The sequence below is a fragment of the Schistocerca nitens genome, chromosome 10 (assembly GCF_023898315.1).
Source record: "Schistocerca nitens isolate TAMUIC-IGC-003100 chromosome 10, iqSchNite1.1, whole genome shotgun sequence".
Classification (NCBI taxonomy): Eukaryota; Metazoa; Arthropoda; class Insecta; order Orthoptera; family Acrididae; genus Schistocerca; species Schistocerca nitens.
Window position 1 is genome coordinate 226,094,944 of NC_064623.1, and position 23,342 is coordinate 226,118,285.

Genomic DNA, 23,342 nt, shown 5'->3' on the forward strand with positions numbered 1-23,342 from the left:
CGCCAATGTTGTGGGTTGGCAGGAGAGCCAACACCGTGTTGTTAGAGGAAGCCGAAAGGCACGCGATTTAGCTCACGCAGGCTGGCGTGAGGTCTGGAACAGGTCAAAGAAATTAGAATTTAGAAAAACGGACGTAGCTGGTGGAATACTTAACTTTAATCCATAAATGGTGAACGTCGCTCTTGACTGTACATTATTCACAATATCAATAGTAACTGAACATGGCGCCTTGCTAGGTCGTAGCAAATGACGTAGCTGAAGGCTATGCTAACTATCGTCTCGGCAAATGAGAGCGTATTTTGTCAGTGAACCATCGCTAGCAAAGTCGGTTGTACAACTGGGGCGAGTGCTAGAAAGACTCTCTAGACCTGCCGTGTGGCGGCGCTCGGTCTGCAATCACTGACAGTGGCGACACGCGGGTCCAACGTATACTCACGGACCGCGGCCGATTTAATGGCTACCACCTAGCAAGTGTGGTGTCTGGCGGTGACACCACACAAACATTATCGCCTTCTGCTGTTGAAAAGTTATTGTAATTTTCTCTGAAGGATTTTACAAGTTATTGTGGGCCTTCCGCCATTGGTGTCGCAAAAGGAAATTTTTCAACTTAACGTATTGTTCTAACGATTGTTGCAATATATATTTCCTTAATTTGCAGAATTTAACTTTGCGGCCTTCAGCCACCTTATTGCGATTGTTTGTCTCTTTCTGTGAACCTTGTGGGCCATCAGCCCTGTTAGCATCTTAAAACATTGTGGCCTTCTGCCTTCAGTAATCATCATAGCATATTTGGAATTTTGAAGATTAAATCCGCCAGCGTTCAACCACTCCGCATGCTCATCTCATAATGTTTACGATTTATCTTATTCGTAAATTTAACTGTGTGTCATGTCTTTTCAAAATTGAACTTATTCTAAAGCATCTGTTTGGAGCCCTTCTTTCAAATGTGTATTTGTGAACTAAATGATAATAAATTACAATTGTGAAATGAATCCGACCGCAACTCCCTTGGCCCTTTCCACAATCCTGATTACAAGTTAGCCCTGCGTGATTTATCAGGCGTTTCAAGGGTCTACGGAAGGGTTCAGATCTAGTCTTGCTTATAAATGGTAACAATGGTCACATAGAACTAGGGACAGAAATCTTGTTGAACCAGATGATAACAGCAATAAAATTCTAAATTGGTATGTATACTGCAAAGATAGGTTAACGTCTAATGAGGTTGCAACAGATTTGTAATGTAAAACGATTTGGGAGAAGATTAGTGTTAAAGGCGTATCAAACATGGTCATGGGATGCTTTTATAGACAGGGAACCGGCAAAAAATTTCGCGTAAATGTCCTGGCCTGTACAGTAGTCAACTTAGCACCTACATACTGAGAGACACAAGTGATTAGGGCGGGTAGAAAGAACGGTCTTATAGAAAAATTACTTTTAGCAGCTAATCAGAGAACGTAAAAATTACATATTATCTGCAGGTCATCAATACGTCAGATACAGCGTGAATGACCCAAATGTTGGTAATCAGGGCCTGACATTGTTAGCCAACCATCAGTTTGTGTTAATATGAGGGTCGTTCAGAACGTAATGCCCCACATTTTTTTAAAAAGCCATTAATATGCATAGACAAACGTCCTTGTTGGTGCTTCACATATGATGTTTGATCTGTGCGCCGGTGAAGTTTCGAACCGTTCTAGCAGATGGCAGAGCCGTAGTTCAGTGTCAAAATGGTGTCTAATACGACTCACGTTACAAGCAGCATGCTGTTACTGAATTCTTGCATGCAAAAAAACAAACCGTAGTGAACATCCATAAACGTTTGTGCGCACTGTATGGCAGTGTTGCAGTGGACAGATGTACAGTTGGGCGATGGGTAAAGAAAGTTTCAGCCTCAGGGAATGCAGAAACAGAGCTCCACGGTCATCCGCCCTATAGTCCAGGCCTGGCACCTTCGGACTTCCGTTTATTTGGGCCGCTTAAGGTTTCTCTATGGGGAACACACTTTGGAGGTGACGAGAGTGTCAGTAGTCATTCAGTGAAAACAGGACAAGACCTGCAGCCAGCAGGGAACAGATGCCCTTCCACAAAACTGGCGTACGGCCATAGAACGTGATGGAGACTACGTAGAAAACTAGGACTTAGACCAGACATGTTGAAGTATATTGTCGTCGAATTCTAACATCAAATATGTCCCGAGAAAAAAAATGTGGTGCAACACTTTTTGAACGATCTTCGTTGTTAGGAAGTGTGATAACAAACTTCCTGGCAGGTTAAAACTGTGTGCCCGACCGAGACTCGAACTCGGGACCTTTGCCTTTCGCGGGCAAGTGCTCTACCATCTGGGCTACCAAAGCACGACTCACGCCCGGTACTCACAGCTTTACTTCTGCCAGTACCTCGTCTCCTACCTTCCAAACTTTACAGAAGCTCTCTTGCTGTGAGTACCGGGCGTGAGTCGTGCTTTGGTAGCTCAGTTGGTAGAGCACTTGCCCGTGAAAGGCAAAGGTCCCGAGTTCGAGTCTCGGTCGGGCACACAGTTTTAATCTGCCAGGAAGTTTCATATCAGCGCACACTCCGCTGCAGAGTGAAAATCTCATTCTAGTGTGATAACAGTTTTTTTGCGTAAACATACACTTTTAAATGGAACATTGCCTATTGACATTAATAAACTAAAAGTAGGATAAATCAGAAGGTGGGTGGCGTTTGTTGCAGGGCTCTACTGTGAGTCGCTTACGAGGTATCGTATTTTGAGAAGTTCCCTCACTGACGCTTGGAAAATACCTGTGGTAGGTCACACTAAAGAAGTGCATACACTAGTTACGTGGATACTGACTAATAACGAGGCAACTGACCATCACAGGTTGTGTTCAAGATTACCACCTGCATCGGCAATAATTGCTTCCAGTCTTCACGATAAAGGATGACAGCCAAAAACAGTTGCAGGATAAAAATTTATTAAAATTTCTTTACGGATTTTTGATGTTTGTTGGTTGTGATTTTCGATGTGTATATGTAGTTAATTGACTAGTATGTTTTTATTCACAACGACAGATGGTTTCGTTTTATTACAACATTTTGGTTGTTTTCGCTAGTATGTATTTCACCGCCTACGTTACGCGAGATTCTCGCACATTACACTAGTGCCCTCTCTCGTTAGATGTTACATAGCGCAAGCTTTATCTGTTTGACACTAGGACACAGGTAAATTGGTTCTATATTTTCTATTTTACATAAATGTTTTTAAATGGCGTGATACGTTTTATTTATTATGACAGAAAGTTTGAATTAACACAACTTTTAATAATTTTTGATGCGCTTATGTATGTATTCATGGATTTTAATATGCGCGAGTGTCTGGCACATACAAGTGCCCTCTCTCGGCGAAACCATCTGCCCTAGTGCTTTCACACTCTTGTCTCGATAGTTCATAGGCGAAGTAATGGTGCTAAACTGTTCGCTTTGACCCTGTGCCCATAGTCATGTTGTACTAATGGAGAAGATGTCTTAATTATTGACGACGCCTTTGGCACAATTGTTTTACTAATCTCCATTACATGATGTAATTTCAGTAAGTAACTAAAGATTTTGTGCCTGTATTACTTTGGTAATTTCACTGTTACTTAAGATTTTGTTTCTCACTTCCGATGCTATGGCTTTTCTAATGAAAGTGTCTTCCTGTTCAGGATTTTCTACTTCTGATGAAGGTATATTTATATGTACCGAAACAGTTGCAGGATAAAAATTTATTAAAATTTCTTGACCAAGGTTTTTGGCTGTCATCCTTTATCGTGAAGAATTTCAACAGTTGCTGTTGCAGCCATGTTTAAAATCTTGCTTCCAGTCTGGTATGGAACGACCGCTGCACGCGTCCTAGCATTTTAGCGGAGACGTTCGAGCAGGCTGCAGTAATACGAGTACATCGTTGCATATCATTGGGTGTAGTTGGCATGTCCTTATAGGAGCGACTTTCAGCTTTCCCCGCAGAAAACAGTCTACAGGCTTCAAATCCGAGGAATGGGCCGGCCAAGGTACAACTCCTCTGCATTGAATCCAATGATTTGAAAACAATTCGTGAAGACATCATGCAGTAATTCGTGCACTATGGGCAGGTCAGCCATGATCAGAGATTCCTACTAGTCTGCTAGCATCCGTGGAAGATGGTCTGTTAGGACGCTGCGATACCTCGTTCGTTCAGTGTTCCGTCTATGAAAAAAAAGGCCTATGAGCCGATGGTTCACTAACCCACACTACAAATTTATACTTCATGGACGCGGACGATCCACCTGACGAAGTCAACGGGGTCTATCAACTGACCAATGGTGGACGTTTCGGTGGTTTACTTGGTCATCGTGTGGCTTCATCACTAAACAAGTTACACGATACATCTGGAGTATCCGTCTTAATGCCCGTGCACAGCAGTTAACACAATTCTCAAAATCGTTTCCATGCAGCTCTCGATGGAGGGAGATGTGGTGGTGATGGAGCCTGTGTAGACGGATTGCCTCACTCATGCCACTTCCTGACGCGAGTGTGAGGGAGATAACGTGTCGATCAGCTGCAACAGCAGCGAGAACATTAATTTGTATCTCTTCTGTCGTCACTTGTTTCCCTCTGTTACGCTGTCTAGGTGTTCCACTACTGCTGCCACATAACTGGTTGAAGAGCTTGAAAAATAACTGCCGTTATTGTTGACCCCTATTGAGATATCTTGCAGCTTGCACCGTACAAGAACGAAATGCGTTCTTCCTACACCCTCTGTATACCTTGAGCACGTTGGCTTCTTCTGCATTCGTAAATCGCATTGCCCACTCACGACATATTGCTCGGATTGTCACACTATAACTGGCTAGCAAGCCGCAATGCACTCGAGGGACGCACAGCTGCACTGTAAACAAACATAACAACACAATACCTAGCAACTACCTATGTAGAATGGCACAAACAAGTGTCGATTTGGAAACTTTTCAAAATACGATATCTCGCAAACGACTCACACTAGAACCCTGCAACAGACACCACCGACATTTTAATTTACCCTACTTTCAGTCTGTTAATGTGAATAGGCATTGTTTCATTTAAAAAAGTGCATTTTTGCACAAAACTACACTTTCTAAGTATTATTACAATCTGTTTATTGGCCAACAATACGAGCCACTGAGTACCATTCAGTCAAAACCGCACATAAACAGCACTTTCCATTTCCGCAATATATGCGGTGCAAGGTTTAGGTGATTCAATCTGTACATATATTTTCTTGTGACCGCGTGATGGCTCCATGACATCTGGTTCAGTGCGGATGCACTAATATCGTCCAGACTCCTACGGGAATCAATGATTTGCGAGCAAAGGGTTAATGGACGAGGGACGCCGCGTTGCAGCCTGCGGTGTGTTGGAAATCTCGGTAAGTTAGGGACCGTGTCCGGATGGGCGAAGCAGCTGTGGCAGCCGTCCACGAGAAGCGGTAAATCCTGGGTCGAGTCCCGTCCGGCACAAGTTTCCAACTTTCGCCGTTGCATTACCACAATGCCCTGGGCGGCTGGAAGTCACCAGTTTCTCACCCACCCTTTCACTTTGCTTCCCATTCCTCTATTTCATATACGCTTCATATTAACTGAGCTGTTATCCAGAAAATTTCATCTCCAGCACTGACGATGCTGAGCATCAATGGAGAAAGTTGGAGAGATCAGTGGACGTTACAGCCTTCTATCGAGACACACTGCGACCGCTGCGGCACTGAAACAGGACGCGTCACTGAGGGAGATGGCGCCGCGGTTTCTGGCAGACGGAAGGCGGGTCTGCGCTCCTCGGTTTCATGTCCAGCGACGAGGGGCAGTTAGGTTTAATTAGTTCTAAGTTCTAGGCGACTGATGACCTCAGAAATTGAGTCGCATAGGGCTCAGAGTCATTTGAACCAAAATAAATTGATGCTAAATCACAGTAAGACACTGTTTTAAGAATTTTAGCACATTATTTAGCTAAAACTGTCATTTTCATGAGGCAGATCGGGCATACGATTAATGAGACTAAACATTCCAAATAATTAGGTGTTCAGACAGACGGTAAGCTCTCATGGAGAGCCGCACTCAGGAACTGCTGTATGTACCACTACAGTAATATCTGCACTAAGTGATAATGCAACATGAAAAGAGGTCTAGTTTGTTTTATTATAATTCCCTTATGCCAGCCGGCCGTTGTGGCCGAGCGGTTCCAGGCGATTCAGTCCGGAACCGCGCTGCTGCTACGGTCGCAGGTTCGAATCCTGCCTCGCGCATGGATGTGTGTGATGTCATTAGATTAGTTAGATTTAAGTAGTTCTAAGTCTATGGTACTGATGACCTCAGATGTGCTCAGATCCATTCGAACCATTTTGAACCCTTATGACACACGGCATCATATTCTGGGATAACTCTGCCCATTCGCAAACGATGCCTCTGGCTCGGCAACGGAAGGTACGAGCGGAAGGTGGTGCAAATTGTGAATTGTTCTCTGAATAGAGGGTGTCCCAGGATGAACGACAAATACTCAGGGCTACGCCGGAACGATCATTCGAAGCAAAAAAGCTCGATAAACCTGGGCTCTGAAATGCACGCCTTAAGAGCTACACTATGTGATCAAAAGTATGCGGACACATGACTGAAAATGACTTACAAGTTCGTGGCACACTCCATCGGTAATACTGGAATTCAATATCGTGTTGGTCCACCCTAAGCCTTGATGACAACTTCCGATCTCGCAGGCGTACGTCCAATCAGGTGCTGGAAGGTTTCTTGGGGAATTGCGGCCCATTCTTCACGGAGTGCTACACTGAGGAGAGGTATCGATGTCGGTCGGTGAGGCCTGGCACGAAGTCAGCTTTCCAAAACATCCCAAAGGTGTTCTGTAGCGATCAGGACTGTGCAGGCCAGTCAATTACAGGGATGTTATTGTCGTGTAACCACTCTGCCACAGGCCGTGTGTTATGAACAGGTGCTCGATCGTGCTGAAAGATGCAATCATCATCCCCGAATTGCTCTTCAATAGCGGGAAGCAGGAAGGTGCTTAAAACATCAATGTAGGCCTGTGTTGTGATAGTGGCACGCAAAACAACAAGGGGTGCACGCCCCCTCCATCAAAAACACGACAACACCATAACACCACCACCTCCGAATTTTACCGTTGTCTCTACACACGCAGGCAGATGACGTTCACCGGGCACTCGCCACATTGTGTACCGTGATTCGTCACTCCACAGAACGTTTTTCCACAATGTTTACGCTCCTTACACCTAGCGAGGCGTCGTTTGGTATTTACCGCCGTGATGTGTGGCTTATGAGCAGCCGATCGACTATGAAACCCAAGTTTTCTCACCTCCCATCTAACTGTCATAGTATTTGCAGTGGATCCCGATGCAGTTTGGGATTTCTGTGCGACGGGCTAGATAGATGTCTGCCTATTACACTTTAGGACCCTTTTCAACTGTCGGCGGTCTCTGTCAGTCAACAGGCGAGGTCGGCCTGTACGCTTTTGTGCTGTACGTGTCCCTTCACGTTTCCACTTCACTGTCACATCGGAAACAGTGGACCTAGGGATGTTCAGGAGTGTGGAAATTTCGCGTACAGACGTATGACCCAAGTGACATCCAATCACCTGACCACGTTCGAAGTCCGTGAGTTCCGCGGAGCGCCCCATTCTGCTCTCTTACAATGTCTAAGGACTACTGAGGTCGCTGATATGGAGTACCTGGCAGTAGGTGGCAGCACAATGCAGCTAATATGAGAAACGTATGTTTTCGGGGGAGTCCAGATACTTTTGATCGCATAGTGTATGAGCTCCTGCGCAATAGGAGAGAAATGTTACACAGTAGCGAAGATGAACAAGTGCTCTTAGCTGTTAAAGTATGCATTACAATTATAAGCTCTCCAATGGTATGCCAAAACAAGTACAAAATGTCCTGTTTTACACCTTATACTGACAATACCAGATTGTCGAGACCAGTTGAAAGGATCCTGTAGCCACCTTTCATTAGTCCGGTAGCCTATTTTCACTAGCATTTCACTTTCTTTTCCTCGTTTCTCTTTTCTCATAACTCTCATAGTGGTGTGATTGAATGAATGTTGTGTGTCATTTTGCTAGACGGTGGCGTAGTCTGCTGCAGAAAGTGTGCGATGGTCATACAGATTCAGCAGCAGTTGTACAGAATAGCCAACTCTCGTAGTGGTCAAATAGGCAAAGAGGTTTGCGCTACTTGTGAGAAATGCACCTGCGTTGGGTTGGTGGCGGAAATAGCATCTTTGTTGGATTTTCCGGGCCACGCGGAGCGTGTAGGAGGTGGAGAAGAAAAAGGGAGGCAGTCTGCCGCCGGTACGGGAAGCGTCCACAGCTGTGCTCCAGTCGAAGAAGGGTGAGTTAGAATGACCGCGTGGCGCGTTGTTACTTGGCGAGAGGAGAGCTGTTAGCTTTTGCTCTCGCTTTTCGACTCTGAAAGATTCCTTTGCCTTGTCGCAGCAAGGAATGCAAAACTTTGGCAGATTTTTCTTTTAGTAAATTTCTATAGCAGGCTTGGATCCGCCGGAAGAGCGCCACACAAAGGTGTCGATAAGACGTGAGCACTCGCTTCTGTATGAATGTCTGTTCGCCTTCAGCTGTGCCTGTATAAGCTTTTATTTTTCTAAATATTAATAGCTTTGCCTTCTCGTAAATTTTCCTTCCTTTATGTATCTTTCGTCCGTGGGGAGCAGACCACGTGGTTGAACATTAGAGTTTGTTGGGCTACCGTCATCACTAACAGTCCGATCTCATGTTTCTTTTAAAGAATGTTAACTGTTCATGCCTCCCCCCGTGAACCATGGACATTGCCGTTGGTGGGGAGGCTTGCGTGCCTCAGCGATACAGATAGCCATACCGTAGGTGCAAACGCAACGGAGGGGTATCTGTTGAGAGGCCAGACAAACGTGTGGTTCCTGAAGAGGGGCAGCAGCCTTTTCAGTAGTTGCAGGGGCAACAGTCTGGATGATTGACTGATCTGGCCTTGTAACACTAACCAAAACGGCCTTGCTGTGCTGGTACTGCGAACGGCTGAAAGCAAGGGGAAATTACAGCCGTAATTTTTCCTGAGGGCATACAGCTTTGCTGTATGGTTAAATGATGATGGCGTCCTCTTGGGTAAAATATTCCGGAGGTAAAATAGTCCCCCATTCGGATATCCGGGCGGGGACTACTCAGGAGGACGTCGTTATCAGGAGATAGAAAACTGGCGTTCTACGGATCGGAGCGTGGAATATCAGATCCCTTAATCGGGCAGGTAGGTTAGAAAATTTAAAAAGGGAAATGGATAATTTAAAGTTAGATATAGTGGGAAATAGTGAAGTTCGGTGGCAGGAGGAACAAGACTTTTGGTCAGGCGAATACATGATTATAAATACGAAATCAGATAGGGGTAATGCAGGAGTAGGTTTAATAATGAATAAAAAAATAGGAGTGTGGGTAAGCTACTACAAACAGCATAGTGAATGCATTATTGTGGCCAATACAGACTCGAAGCCCACGCCTACTACAGTAGACAAGTTTATATGCCAACTAGCTCTGCAGATGACGAAGAAATTGAAGAAATGTATGATGAAATAAAAGAAATTATTCAGATAGTGAAGGGAGACGAAAATTTAATAGCCATGGGTGACTGGAATTCGGTAGTAGGAAAGGGGAGAGAAGGAAACGTAGTAGGTAAATATGGATTGGGGCTAAGAAATGAAAGAGGAAGCCGTCTGGTAGAATTTTGCACAGAGCACAACTTAATCATAGCTAACACTTGGTTCAAGAATCATAAAAGAAGGTTGTATACATGGAAGAAGCTTGGAGATACTGACAGGTTTCAGGTAGATTATATAATGGTAAGACAGAGATTTAGGAACCAGGTTTTAAATTGTAAGACATTTCCAGAGGCAGATGTGGCTCTGACCACAATCTATTGGTTATGAACTGTAGATTAAAACTGAAGAAACTGCAAACAGGTGGCAATTTAAGGAGATGGGACCCGGATAAACTAACTAAACCTGAGGTTTTACAGAGTTTCAGGGGAAGCATAAGGGAACAATTGACAGGAATGGGGGAAAGAAATACAGTAGAAGAAGAATGGGTAGCTTTGAGGGATGAAGTAGTGAAGGCAGCAGAGGATCAAGTAGGTAAAAAGATGAGGGCTAGTAGAAATCCTTGGGTAACAGAAGAAATATTGAATTTAATTGTTGAAAGGAGAAAATATAAAAATGCAGTAAATGAAGCAGGCGAAAAGGAATACAAACGTCTCAAAAATGAGGTCGACAGGAAGTGAAAAATGGCTAAGCAGGAATGGCTAGAGGAGAAATGTAAGGATGTAGAGGCTTATCTCACTAGGGGTAAGATAGATACAGCCTACAGGAAAATTAAAGAGACCTTTGGAGGAAAGAGAACCACTTGTATGAATATCAAGAGCGCAGATGGAAACCCAGTTCTAAGCAAAGAAGGGAAAGCAGAAGGGTGGAAGGAGTATATAGAGGGTCTATACAAGGGCGATGTACTTGAGGACAATATTATGGAAATGGAAGAGGGTGTAGATGAAGATGAAATGAGAGATATGATACTGCGTGAAGAGTTTGACAGAGCACTGGAAGACCTGACTTGAAACAAGACCCCGGGAGTAGACAACATTCCATTAGAACTACTGACAGCCTTGGGAGAGCCAGTCCTGACAAAACTCTAACATCTGGTGAGCACGATGTATGAGACAGGCGAAATACCCACAGACTTCAAGAAGAATATAATAATTCCAATCCCAAAGAAAGCAGGTGTTGACAGATGTAAAAATTACCGAACAATCAGTTTAATAAGCCACAGCTGCAAAATACTAACGCGAACACGTGAGGCAATACTGACCCTACGACTTATCTTAGAAGCTAGATTATGGAAAGGCAAACCTACGTTTCTAGCATTTGTAGACTTAGAGAAAGCTTTTGACAATGTTGAGTGGAATACACTCCTTCAAATTCTGAAGGTGATGGGGGTAAAATACAGGGAGCGAAACGCTATTTATAATTTGTACAGAAACCAGATGGCAGTTATAAGAGTCGAGGGACATGAAAGGCAAGCAGTGGTTCGGAAAGGAGTGAGACAGGGTTGTAGCCTCTCCCCGATGTTATTCAGTCTGTATATTGACCAAAGAGTGAAGGAAACAAAAGAAAAATTCAGAGTAGGTATTAAAATCCATGGAGAAGAAATAAAAACTTTGAGGTTTGCCGATGACATTGTAATTCTGTCAGAGACGGCAAAGGACTTGGAAGAGCAGTTGAACGGAATGGACAGTGTCTTGGCCGGCCGAAGTGGCCGTGCGGTTAAAGGCGCTGCAGTCTGGAACCGCAAGACCGCTACGGTCGCAGGTTCGAATCCTGCCTCGGGCATGGATGTTTGTGATGTCCTTAGGCTAGTTAGGTTTAACTAGTTCTAAGTTCTAGGGGACTAATGACCTCAGCAGTTGAGTCCCATAGTGCTCAGAGCCATTTGAACCATTTTTGAACAGTGTCTTGAAAGGAGGATATAAGATGAACAGCAACAAAAGCAAAACGAGGACAATGGAATATAGTCGAATTAAGTCAGGTGATGCTGAGGGAATTAGATTAGGAAATGAGACACTTAAAGTAGTAAAGGAGTTTTGCTATTTGGGGAGCAAAATAACTGATGATGGTCGAAGTAGAGAGGATATAAAATGTAGACTGGCAATGGCAAGGAAAGCGTTTCTGAAGAAGAGAAATTTGTTAACATCGAGTATAGATTTAAGTGTCAGGAAGTCGTTTCTGAAGGTATTTGTATGGAGTGTAGTATGGAAGTGAAACGTGGACAATAAATAGTTTAGACAAGAAGGGAATAGAAGTTTTCGAAATGTGGTGCTACAGAAGAATGCTAAAGTTTAGATTGATAGATCACATAACTAATGAGGAGGTATTGAATAGGATTGGGGAGAAGAGAAATTTGTGGCACAACTTGACTAGAAGAAGGGATCGGTTGACAGGACATGTTGTAAGGCATCAAGGAATCACCAATTTAGTATTGGAGGGCAGTGTGGAGGGTAGAAATCGTAGAGGGAGACCAAGAGATGAATACACTAAGCAGATTCAAAAGGATGTAGGTGCAATAGGTACTGGGAGATGAAGAAGCTTGCACAGGATTGAGTAGCATGGAGAACTGCATCAAACCAGTCTCACGACCGAAGACCACAACAACAACAACTGTTATGATTGTGTGATGTGATATTGTTGCAACTTGGCCACGATACCTAGAAATTGCGTCGCCACAAACCACGTGGGCACGCGGGTTTACTGCGAAACGTGTACCTTTTCAGGAGTTATTGCGATCAGTTATCAGGCAACAGCAGTTGTATGAATGATTCACACCAATAATTTAAGGTGTAGATTATAACGGTGAATGTATCGATGCTTTTCTTTAATGTTTTAGGAATTAATGTTATGAGGAATTGTGTACATGTCTCTCATCCATAGCTTAGGAACAAATGATCTTATCCACAATTTTCTCTTGTATTCCGAGGTTACGTTTTTGCACCTAAGCCACTCACCTCGTAGCTTTCCCGTTAGCACATCCAACGCGTTTCCTTACGCACAGGTCCAGTGATTAGTCTCCACTTGTGTTTTACAACAAATGCTTTAGATTAAGTCTTATTTTCAGATGCGTTGCTGGGAGCTGATCTTATGCACAGTGTTCATGCATTTTCTATTTTATTTTAAATGTTTGATTCTCGTCAACAGTGCACGGGCAATACTATTAATTACATCGCATCCCCTATGAGTGACATCACAACGTATGCATTTTTATGAGTTTTTGGTCTGTGAACAAATTAATTTATTTTCCGACTCGGCCAAACCTTTGATTAGTTGTATGGTTAAATCCGCTGGCGACCCTAATCTCAACGTAATAACCCGTAGAAACAGCTTAGTTTAAACAGTGAACTAGTATCAACTGAAATCGTGTATTTTCCGAGAGTTTAGTAATCTAGGGTTAATAACGTTTGTTATTAACAATGTGAACTTATTTCCAAGAATTTGCAGTTTTCGCTCTATTAAGACTGGGCAGAATCGCGACCTGCCTTTGGACCGCACTTCCTCCAGTCTTGTGCAGAAAGTCGTGCAGTATTGCGCTGCATCTGTTTTCAGTAACCCGTCGGAAGAATAAACAATTTTTTCTAGTCTAAATTGAAGAATTCCTTCATGTCTCACTCATTCTGTTCTGTGATGAAGTCCATTGCTGATAATGCTAATACATATTCAGCAGTTAGTCGTCTGCATACGATTGATGTAAATTTTATTTAATATATATTTATTTATCGTATAACGAATGTATATATATAAATAAATGTGCACATCCATAGCCTTGTTCAGTGTTGTATCTCCAGATCTAATTCACTGACCCACTACATCGGTTCATCCAATTCGTAGTGAATGTGCATTATCGTTCCTCTATATGGTTCAAGAGGACACTCAATAACAATATAGTGGACTGACTGTAAGGAGGCACCGCACTCACAATTTGCAGAACTAGTCATCTCCCACTTGTACAATACGTAACCACACGTGTCTGGTGCAGTTTGAATTCTGCTCATTATCCCCCACTGACGCCTGGTGAGATCGAATTCTCGTATCCAGAGGGAAGGATTATCAACAAGACGTTTGGTCACTATTGATGACTGCTCCCACTGTATTGTGGTTGAATGTTGTGCGTGACCTTCAGGAGAGTTTCTGATCCCCTTGGAGCTGGAGATGGAATATTGGTGAGTACAGGATGCCATGGAGTATTCCGAATACATGCTATAATTATTCACATTGCCTGACTGAGCAACACATCTATCTTCTTAGCATGAGCTCTATTGATCCAGGTCGAACAGGAGTAATCAGAAACACAGTATGACAGGAGCAAGGCGTAAAACTTGAGCAGTAACTTCCCACGGAGCCTCAGAAAGTTTTTGAGGGATGTTGTTTCTCGGTTTAACTGTGGAGCTAGATCTGCAACATGCCACTTGTAAGTTAGAGCTCTGTCAAATGTTATTCTTAGGTTTATTGGTGTATTGCAGTATGGCAGGACTTCGTCTTCTGAATCTGACTTCTGGTCTGTAATTTGCCTGTCCGCTGCACCATTTCTTGAAGCCGGCCGGAGTGGCCGAGCGGTTCTAGGCGCTACAGTCTGGAACCGCGCGACCGCTCCGGTCGCAGGTTCGAATTCTGCCTCGGGCATGGATGTGTGTGCTGTCCTTAGGTTTGTTAGGTTTAAGTAGTTCTAAGTTCTATGGGACTGATGATCTTAGAAGTTAAGTCCCATAGTGCTCAGAGCCATTTGAACCATTTCTTGAAGTATACTTCCAGTACTTTTGTACCAGCAGATAAGGTGGTTTGAGCAGCAGAAAAGTTGGAACATTGGACTACCAGATGACCTTCATCAGCACAAATGAATTGTCTTGTAGATGTTTTTGATAAGTCGTGTGTGTGTGTGTGTGTGTGTGTGTGTGTGTGTGTGTGTGTGTGTGTGTGTGCGTAGACTAAAAAGAAATTGAGCCAAAACATCCTTGAAGTAAACCACCATTATTAATTTTCCAATGTAATCTCATGTACTGACTCGTCCCATGACCACGGAATTTTTTGGTTTCTCGATCTGATCCTGTAGAACTAGGAGAGTAAGAAACATGAAATCGTCTGTTGCAGGTCCGGTGGCCTGGAGTATTGCAAGGGCGCCCACTCCACGGGAGAGGGGGACCGGTACGAGGAGCGCGTGCTGGCCCTGGTGTTCCTCCGCTGCCTGAAGCACCGACTGCACTTCCAGTTGTCCTCCAACAACGACGATGCGGGGAAGTTCGACGACCTGGTCCTGGTGTGGCGTCCCCAGGGGCACCCCGAGGCGCGAGGTCTGCTCGTCCAGCTCAAGCACAAAACCTCCGAGCGGGCCAAGGTCGTCCACCGGAACACGTGGCTGTCCGAGGCCCCCAACTGCGACTTTGGGCTCGCCAAGTACCACGCCTCCTACAGGAAGATAAGCGGCTCGCTGAAGATGGAGGGGCTCGCACTCGTCTTGCTGACGAACGCGCGTCTGGCCGACAGTTGCGACGGCATGTTCGTGAGACAGACCGAGGCCGGCGTCCCGGGGGCGGAGCTGCTGCGGACCGGCGGCTGTCTCTACAGGCTCGACCCGGCCGACGAGCAGGTGTGGAGGGCGGTGCGCGGGGACGCCGGCTTCGCGGAGCGCTTCTACGTGCTGTGCGGGCAGAGGAACAGCGAGGAGGTCGCCGGCGACATTTACGGGGAACTGGAGGAGCTGGGAGCCGGAGACCTGTGCGGCCGCATCTGCGACAGTCTGTGCAGGAGCGTCAGGGAGTGGATGAACGGGCAGAGCGTGTGCCTGACGAGCGACTGGGGCGAGTGGCGGGCGCTCGTCGACGACTACGTCAGGAACGAAGTGACTGGCTGCGGGGCGGCGACCACCGGGCTCAAGTTCGACAGCGTGGAAGATGTTCGGAATTACGTGACCGCCTGTAACCCGGCGTGGGTGAGACCTCCAGACAAGAAAACGGTAGCCCTGACTGCTACCAAGATCCACCAGGCACTGGCTCACGAAACACACATCGTGGTCGGTATGGAACATTTCAGAGCGCGCCGACAGAGGATCCTGTGCTGTTGGGGGCCGTTCTGCCGATGGCTGGTACGTGTTAGTGTGATGGAAACATCAAAAAGATTTTAACTGTGCACCTTATTTTTAAGGACTATTGTGAATAGGGTAATTCACTTTCGCTGTTCACTTCCTGAGTGTTTAAGATATCCTAATTCTGCTTTCACCCAAATGAACTGTGAGAAATTAATTACAGAAATATTAATATCAACGTGTAATTTCTTTGAAAATACTAATCGGATTTTGAACAATGAAACACCATTCAATTTGCCTCTTTTGGAAATATCGACAGTAGAAAAAAAAAATGAAATAAATAACTATAGAGGGAGATTCAGCTGCAATACCACTGTCGTTTTATGCAACCCGCAATGTTATAGCTGGCCTTCATAAACCACGCCCAAGATTTTTATGTTCTCTCGCTCTCTACGCGCCCTGCAGAAAAAAATAACTGGGATCTTTTTGTAGGCAATTTAATGCAGTAACATTTTGTACTGGGGTACGTTTTCGCTACGCCGTTTTCCAGTGACTCGAGTGGCCTTCCAACACAGCCGGACTCCCCCATCGGGCCCTACCAGTCAGGATTTCTAAAGTGCGCGTCATTTACGACGGCGGACGAGTTTAGGTTCCTTCTGCCCATCGGACGTCACAAAACACAGCCAGCCTATGAACAGAGAACGACGTTGCCAGAGCTCGGCTGCAGTGGAGAGCACGGACGAGTGTCTTTAGTTTTAGAAACGTTCAATCATAAATAAAGTAATTGAACAAAAGCAATGTCTTGATAGCAGAATTTCTTTTATAGAAAGTTTGGAAAAAGCATTCTTTATACCAGTTGCTTCATATTTTATTAATTAATTAAACCAAACAAGCAATAAGCCTCCTAATTCATGTGATAGCAAGCAAAGGTGTTTGTATCATTCTCACTAACCGCTTTTTCACATGTAAAGAACAGCAATAATAGTTTATTTCCTATTGTACGTCGACGAAACGTGAGTAATTCATAGTCATACCAACAGTGTTTGTCAGTATTTTGCGTGCTATTTTAAATCCTCCGGTAGGTCAATTGAATGACGAGCTGCGTTAGCGTAATGGTTAAAGTGTTTGGATGCTAAGTGAAAAGTTTTGAGTTCAAACCTTATATGGTGCTTAATATTTTCTTTATTTGAAAACAATATCGAAGTGTCTTACTTCATGAATTTTATTCGTTTGAATGTAATTTTTTGAAATTTCTAGTGGCAACTAAAATCGACCATGCGGAAAGTTTACGCTATGGACTTTACCCCTGCAAACTCTTCAAAATTTCGTACAATGGTTTACTACATTTAATGCTGCAGAATAACTGCGTTGAACATCGAAACAAAATTAAGTCATTTAAGGGGGGAAGGTATCAGTCAAGAAGATGTGTAAAAATCAAATTTTTGGGCCAAATAGTTTTTGTGCAATCGAATGATACGTGTGTCAAAGCAGTCGGAACACCATGTGTCTGCACAGGCAAGCAGTGCAGTGACGACAAAATCGCGCGAATGCGGGGAGCACGTCTCTGTAGCAGCGAAAGGGTTAATGCGGCTGTAGTGGCTTTACTTCACAAACTGCGCGCTCCCCCCTAAACGTAAGTTTGCGAACTATGCTATACTATGGCGCTACTTCTCTTGGCGCGTGCAACTGGCAACGCAGCAATATCCCGCGTCTGGGCGGGCATGCGCGAGCCGCCAAGATAAAAGAATTCAACTATAGTACGTTGTTCATGGTACTTTCTCCTACCATTGTACAAATATTGACGTTTTGCGAATTTTAACAGCATAAAACACACAATTATGCCGTTGTATTCGTCAAGGTTTCTGACTACGAAAGTACTGTGCTTACAGGGTTAAGGTTGGATCGAACTGTCACCGTAATTAGTTTTAACGTAATGTTTACAAAAGTCGCTTTCCGTTCTTTACCCTCTCGGGCACGTTTAAATTAATAATGTGAACGAAGTAGCCCACTATGCTGGAGGCGTAGTAGCCTAACTAGTAGAGACCAAAAAACGTCGAATATTGGGAATAATTCGGAGACTTTTGTTCAGTGGTAGGAGGGAGTGTCACGAAGAACATACTCGAAATCATGACTCTTGAGGAATGCGTGTGAGAGCAGAAATGCGTTTGAGGGTCACTTTTCTACGTTTTTCTTGAATAACTAGTGAAAACGTAACCTGGTATAAAATTTAACTAAATTAAATTCGCTAGAAAAATATCCTGCTCATTTTTTTTCTGTAAAACTAATAGTTTGTGCGTGCCTAGTGCCAGAATATGAAAATCTCGCGCATGGTTTATGAAGGCCAGCTACAGCACTGCGAGTTGCATAAAACGACATCGGTAGGGGCAGCTGACTCATCCTGAATATCTGTAATTAATATAGTGATCAATAGTGGCTGTAAGTCACTTACTGAGGACTTTTTCACAAACAGTTTGGATGAAAACCGAAATACGATATCTGAAACGGTTAAGGAAAAACTGATATTAGCAACTTACCTGAATCACCCTCCACGTATATATTTTTGCCTTGTGGCTTATTTCCTGTTGCTTTTATGCCGAGCTCTTCAACTCTGTAAACGTTTTGCTCTGCTTTGGCTTCTTCCTGCACTGTCTTCCTTCGTGATGTCCTTGGTCTTCCTAGTTTCCTTTCACACTGTGGGTTCGAGCAGAGAGTCTGTCTGTCTACAGTATCCTCCCTTTTTCGGAGCGTGCGTTGGCGTTCGATTCCAAAGGTCTTCATTGGATAAAAAATTTGACCAAAAGATTTAAAGAAGTTTCCTGAAACATCTATCCGGGAAGACTTCCAAAGACTTGGCGCTGGTCGAGGTAGCGTTCCGTCTTTCACATCTGTGTAGCAGCACAGCTTTCACGTCCGTGGCAAATATTCCAAGTCTGTTTGTTATGGAAATCTCTCTTGTTCTCCGTAATGGATACAACTGCATGATGGCCCCATTCGCCTTTCGGTTTCTTGCTCTAACATCAGCAGCTGCTCCTCGTCTTCAATAGCTACACTTCCAACGTACTTTACTTTTTTAATGTGGTCTCAGCTTACTCGTATCTCTTGTATTGATTTTCAAAACCTCCCTCTTGACGGCATTCACTTTCAGACCAAAAATCATGACTTTATGTTGATGGTCCTGCAGCTTTCCTTCCACATCAACGTGGTTCTGCGAGAAGAGACAGATATCGTCAGAAAGTCAAGATCTTCCAATCGCTTAGTCAGTTCCCTTTATATCCTACACTTCTTCACCACCACTTCATCTGGCACCAATAAAGGAAAGGTCCGAGCTAAAACTCATCCTTGGCGAACTCCAGGCTTAACGTAGAAAGATTTTATAACTTTAACCTCTTGGATGAGTCAGCATATGTAGTTACTATAGACCTCTACGATAACCTTTACTATCTTCTCTGGTATCGCGTACTTTTCAAAGATTTCCGCATATTTCTTTCAATGGAGTCGAGGGTCGTTTCAAAGTCTACAAAAAGCATATAAAACCTAGTAATAAATTCATGTGATTGTTCGATAATGATTCTAAGCGTTTTCATTTGATCTGCAAAAGAACGGTTACTTCTAAAATAAAACTGGCACCATCCTTTCTTGCCTGCATTTCAACTTGCACATTGAGTCTATAAAGGATCATCTGTTGCAACACTTCGCTTCGAATCGTAAGCAAGTTGATCCCCTCCGATTACGGCAGCTGGTGATGTCCCCATCTCCTTTTTTGGCAATTTGATGAGAAGTAATTCTCTACACTGCTGTGGCACGCTCGGCAAGTACGAGTCCTTATCAGAAGATAGTGAGCAATATCACTGGCTGTGCCTGGGTCAGTGGTGAGAAGCTCCGGTGCAATGTTATAGGCCTTTGGGGACCTTCTATTTTTTAGCTACTCGATTGTTCTCTTCCTCTAAAGGTGACTCTGAGTTAATCACATTTTCTACAATTTTGAGATCGTGTTCGGATTCTCTTCCTTTTTCGGACTGTCTCTCTTCATCTCTGTTCAGCACCTGCATAAAGGGCTCACGCCAGACTACATATATACACTGATCAGTCAGAACATTATGACTACCTAGCCAATAGCTGGTATGTCCACCTTTGGCTCGGATGACAGCAGTGACACGTCACGGTATGGAAGCAATGAGGCCTTCGCAGGTCGCTGGAGGGAGTTGGCACCTCATCTGCACAGACAGCTCACCTAATTTCCTTAAATTCCGGGGATGGGGCTATGAACTCTGACGCCATGTTCAGTCACACACCCAATTGTGTACGATTGGGTTTAAGTCTGGCTAGCTGGGAAGTCAGCACAACTGGAACTCTCAGCACTGGGTTCCTCGAACCACTCCCTCACACGCCCGGCCTTGTGAGATGGCCATTCTCTTGTTTAAAAATGTTGCTACCGTCGGGAAACGTGGACGTCGAGCGAAGAGTACATGATCTGGAACCAGTGTAGGATACGACTTGGCCACCACGGTGCCTTGCAAGAGCTCCACTGGACCCGCGGACGCCACGTGAATGTTCCTCAGAGGGTAATGGAACTGCCTCCAGCTTCCCTCCGTCCTCAGCACCGATGTCGAGGAGCTGTTTCCCTGGAAGACTACAGATTCGCGTCCTCCCTTCGGCGTGATGAGGAATCTATCAGGATTCAACAGATCCTGCAACGCTTTGCCACTGCAACGTCCAATGCCGATGGTCAGGTGGCTATTTCAGTCGTAGTTGCCGATGTCAGGTACTAACATTGGCGCATGCACAGGCCGTCAGCTATGGAGACCCATAGTTAGTAGTGTTCAGTGCACTGTGTGTTTATACACACTATGATGAGGGATGGCCACCCAATCCCACTGAGCTGAGCGTGGCTCTTGTCCCCACCATCACGTATTTTACCCCCCTGTTTTTAACGTACTTCCACCTCACTACGTTAACTTAAATGACTGGTGTCACTGCGTTGCTGCTTTGCCTGACCGCGAGCGGCGGTAGCACGGCGTGTCAATATAACCCCTCTCGAAGTATCTTTGCTCGACTGCTATTACTTCTCGGTTGTTGTCCATCGTAAGCGAGTTCGGTTTGCGACTTCGGGTCTGCCAGTCAGTTGGAACGTGTCTGGAGCCCAGTCCGGACCTGCCAGTCGGGGAGTTGCTATGCGGCACTGGTGCAGTCGGGTTGGAGCAGCAGTGAGGTCTGCTTCGACGTGGCTCGCCCGGCCATTGCCGCCACGCATCACTTCAGCCAGGCCACGGTCTTGTTGGATCGTCGGCCGGTCGTCCCACTGGAAGACGCGTTTTGGTTCGCCGATCTTTCATGAGTCGGGTGTGTGTGTGTGTGTGTGTGTGTGTGTGTGTGTGTGTGTGTGTGTGTGCGCGCGCGTGTCGACTCCCGATTTGTCTTCGTGTGTGCTTAGTTATTGTTGGATATCGTTCAGGTCTTTGTGCAAGTGTTTGTCAGGGTGTGTCCGTAGTTGGCGTTACTTCCACTGACGACTATTTTAGATGTTGTCCGCATTCTGAGGGTAGTCGGTCGGTTGGTGGGGACCAGGGAGGATCTCCGTGCGGTGCAGTCGGCTGGGTCTGCTGGCGGTCCCTGCGCAGTGTCGGACCGTGTGTGGAGCTGTCCGATCGCTACGAGCTTCGTGGCTCGCCGACCCAGGACGTCAACGTTGAGTCGTGTGTTAAGTACCCAAACCACGTCCGTTCATGTTGTGTCGTTCGTTTCGGTGGTTCGCTGTCGGGGACCTTCTCCTGTGAGCGACACCGAGCGTTTGTAGTGGTGAAATCGAGCCGCCGTGCAGTGTAGTCAACGACTCGAACACCCGGCAAGTCGCACAGTTCTCTAAATACTCACGGCCATCGTGTGGGCCATCACAACCTGCGCTCAGTCAAACACACAGGTTTCGCACCTCCCCCATTCCACATAGGGACGACATGCTCACTGGCACTACGTGTGTGCCGTGTGTCTGCCTGACCAGCATTCATTCCTCGCCAGGAGACGGCGCCATGAGCCTGCATGGGATTATATCGACGGTAGGTCGGGGGTCATAATGCTCTGGCTGACCTGTGTACAGCACTTGAGCACCCCAAACAATTGTCCGGAAACAAAATAAAAAAAGTGTCAAAAGAAAAAGTGGTTTAGCTACCTGGGAGACATTAACCGCATGATTGTCTTTCTTTAACTTCGTTTCGAAGATATGAACAGCTGTACATCTTTTTAAATAGCACCGCATATATTTTGTGTTCCGTAATCCACTTCCTTTCCTCAAGACCTGTTCACAAACGTATTATATTATTCATTCAAGTAAACACGACGTCACTAAAAGATATTAAAAACGCAGCGTAAAACTGATTTGACTCTCCTGGACTAGCGCATAGTTCGCAATATAACTCGTCCACTTGCTGGAGCTGACAGTAAACAAACGAAAACACCGGGGTCATTCACTCAGCCGTCTTTACTTGAAGATTTGTGGGTGCAGTGTACGCCGACGTGGAGCAGCAGGTTTGTGCAGAACCGAAGCCAGTAGAGCAGTAGTGACGCGTGTGCGTTCTCCTCGTGTTTACATTTGTTTACTGTCAACTCCAGCAGGTTCATGACTTACTTTACCCTGCATTTTGCGCTAGTACAGGAGAGTCATAGTCAATTTTGTGTCACGTTTGCAACACTTTGCCGTCCGCACGTCTCGTACCAGTTTATTTGCTTGGCGGCGGCAGCGCTAATTCGGATTATTTGGCTCGTCGCCGGCTTCCCGTTGATGGCAAGTGTCAAACAAATTCTCTTTTGCGCGCTTTAATTTTTCCGGAAATCCTCTATTGTGCCATACCGTTCCACAAACTCTAATTTTCTTTTGAACTAACGTCCGTGCAGGTTCTACACCGTTGTAATAATTATCCATGTAGAGGCGATGCCAGGAGTCAATAGTTCCATCACTGTTTGTGCTAAAGGTTGTCCAGCGCCGGAATATATATATTCAATGAGGAAATGTGTCCCGTACTCCAATCGCACAGCATCCGAATGCGTATCCCATATTTCGTAATTTTCGACGGATTGTAAACTTTAAAATTTAACTGTCTACGCCACGGTATCATTCCTTCATCAACTGAGATGTTTTGACGTAGATTAAACGTTTCTTCAAACTTTTTGGGAAAATAATGAATTACAAATTGCACTTTGAAAAGCCGGCCGGCATTATTCGATTTTTTGTTGGTGTCGGAAAAATGTAAAAATGATAATATTGTCTGAATCAGTTGCGGGACATCGTTTTACGAAATATTGGTATGTCTATCAACGGATTCGTTGACCAGTCATCATCGATCCTTGCTTGTTTTACATTTCCAATAAGGATAGCAACCTCAAACCATTTTCTAAGTTCGGGTCCCGTAACGTTGACAAATTTGGCATTTTTTTAATCCAGTTTTCTTCTATTGCAATTTTGACTCTAATACTTCTTGGTTTCGTTACTAATATATTCAAATAGATCGTTCCCAATATATAATTCTACGGTACCCAAGACGCTCTGTGTATCTTTGGGAAATATGTGTGGACCCGGAGATCCTTCAAATTTATTATTGGTCCTCAGTAAATCATAGTCTGCGTTCATCGTTTGATTCATCAGAATCAGTTAGCAACCGTAGCGTTCGCCGAATTCTTCTTGGACGTATTTCACTATCATCCGACGATTCTGC

General features: G+C 44.8%; 1 protein-coding gene across 1 annotated transcript in view; it reads left to right on the forward strand.

Annotated features, from left to right (window-relative positions):
• Window positions 1-23,342, forward strand: part of LOC126210031 (uncharacterized) — a 141,718-nt gene that overhangs the window by 55,260 nt on the left and 63,116 nt on the right. The window contains exon 4 of the mRNA XM_049939134.1: window positions 14,709-15,699. Coding sequence (XP_049795091.1) covers window positions 14,709-15,699 — 991 coding nt within the window. The remainder of the gene's footprint in view (window positions 1-14,708; window positions 15,700-23,342) is intronic.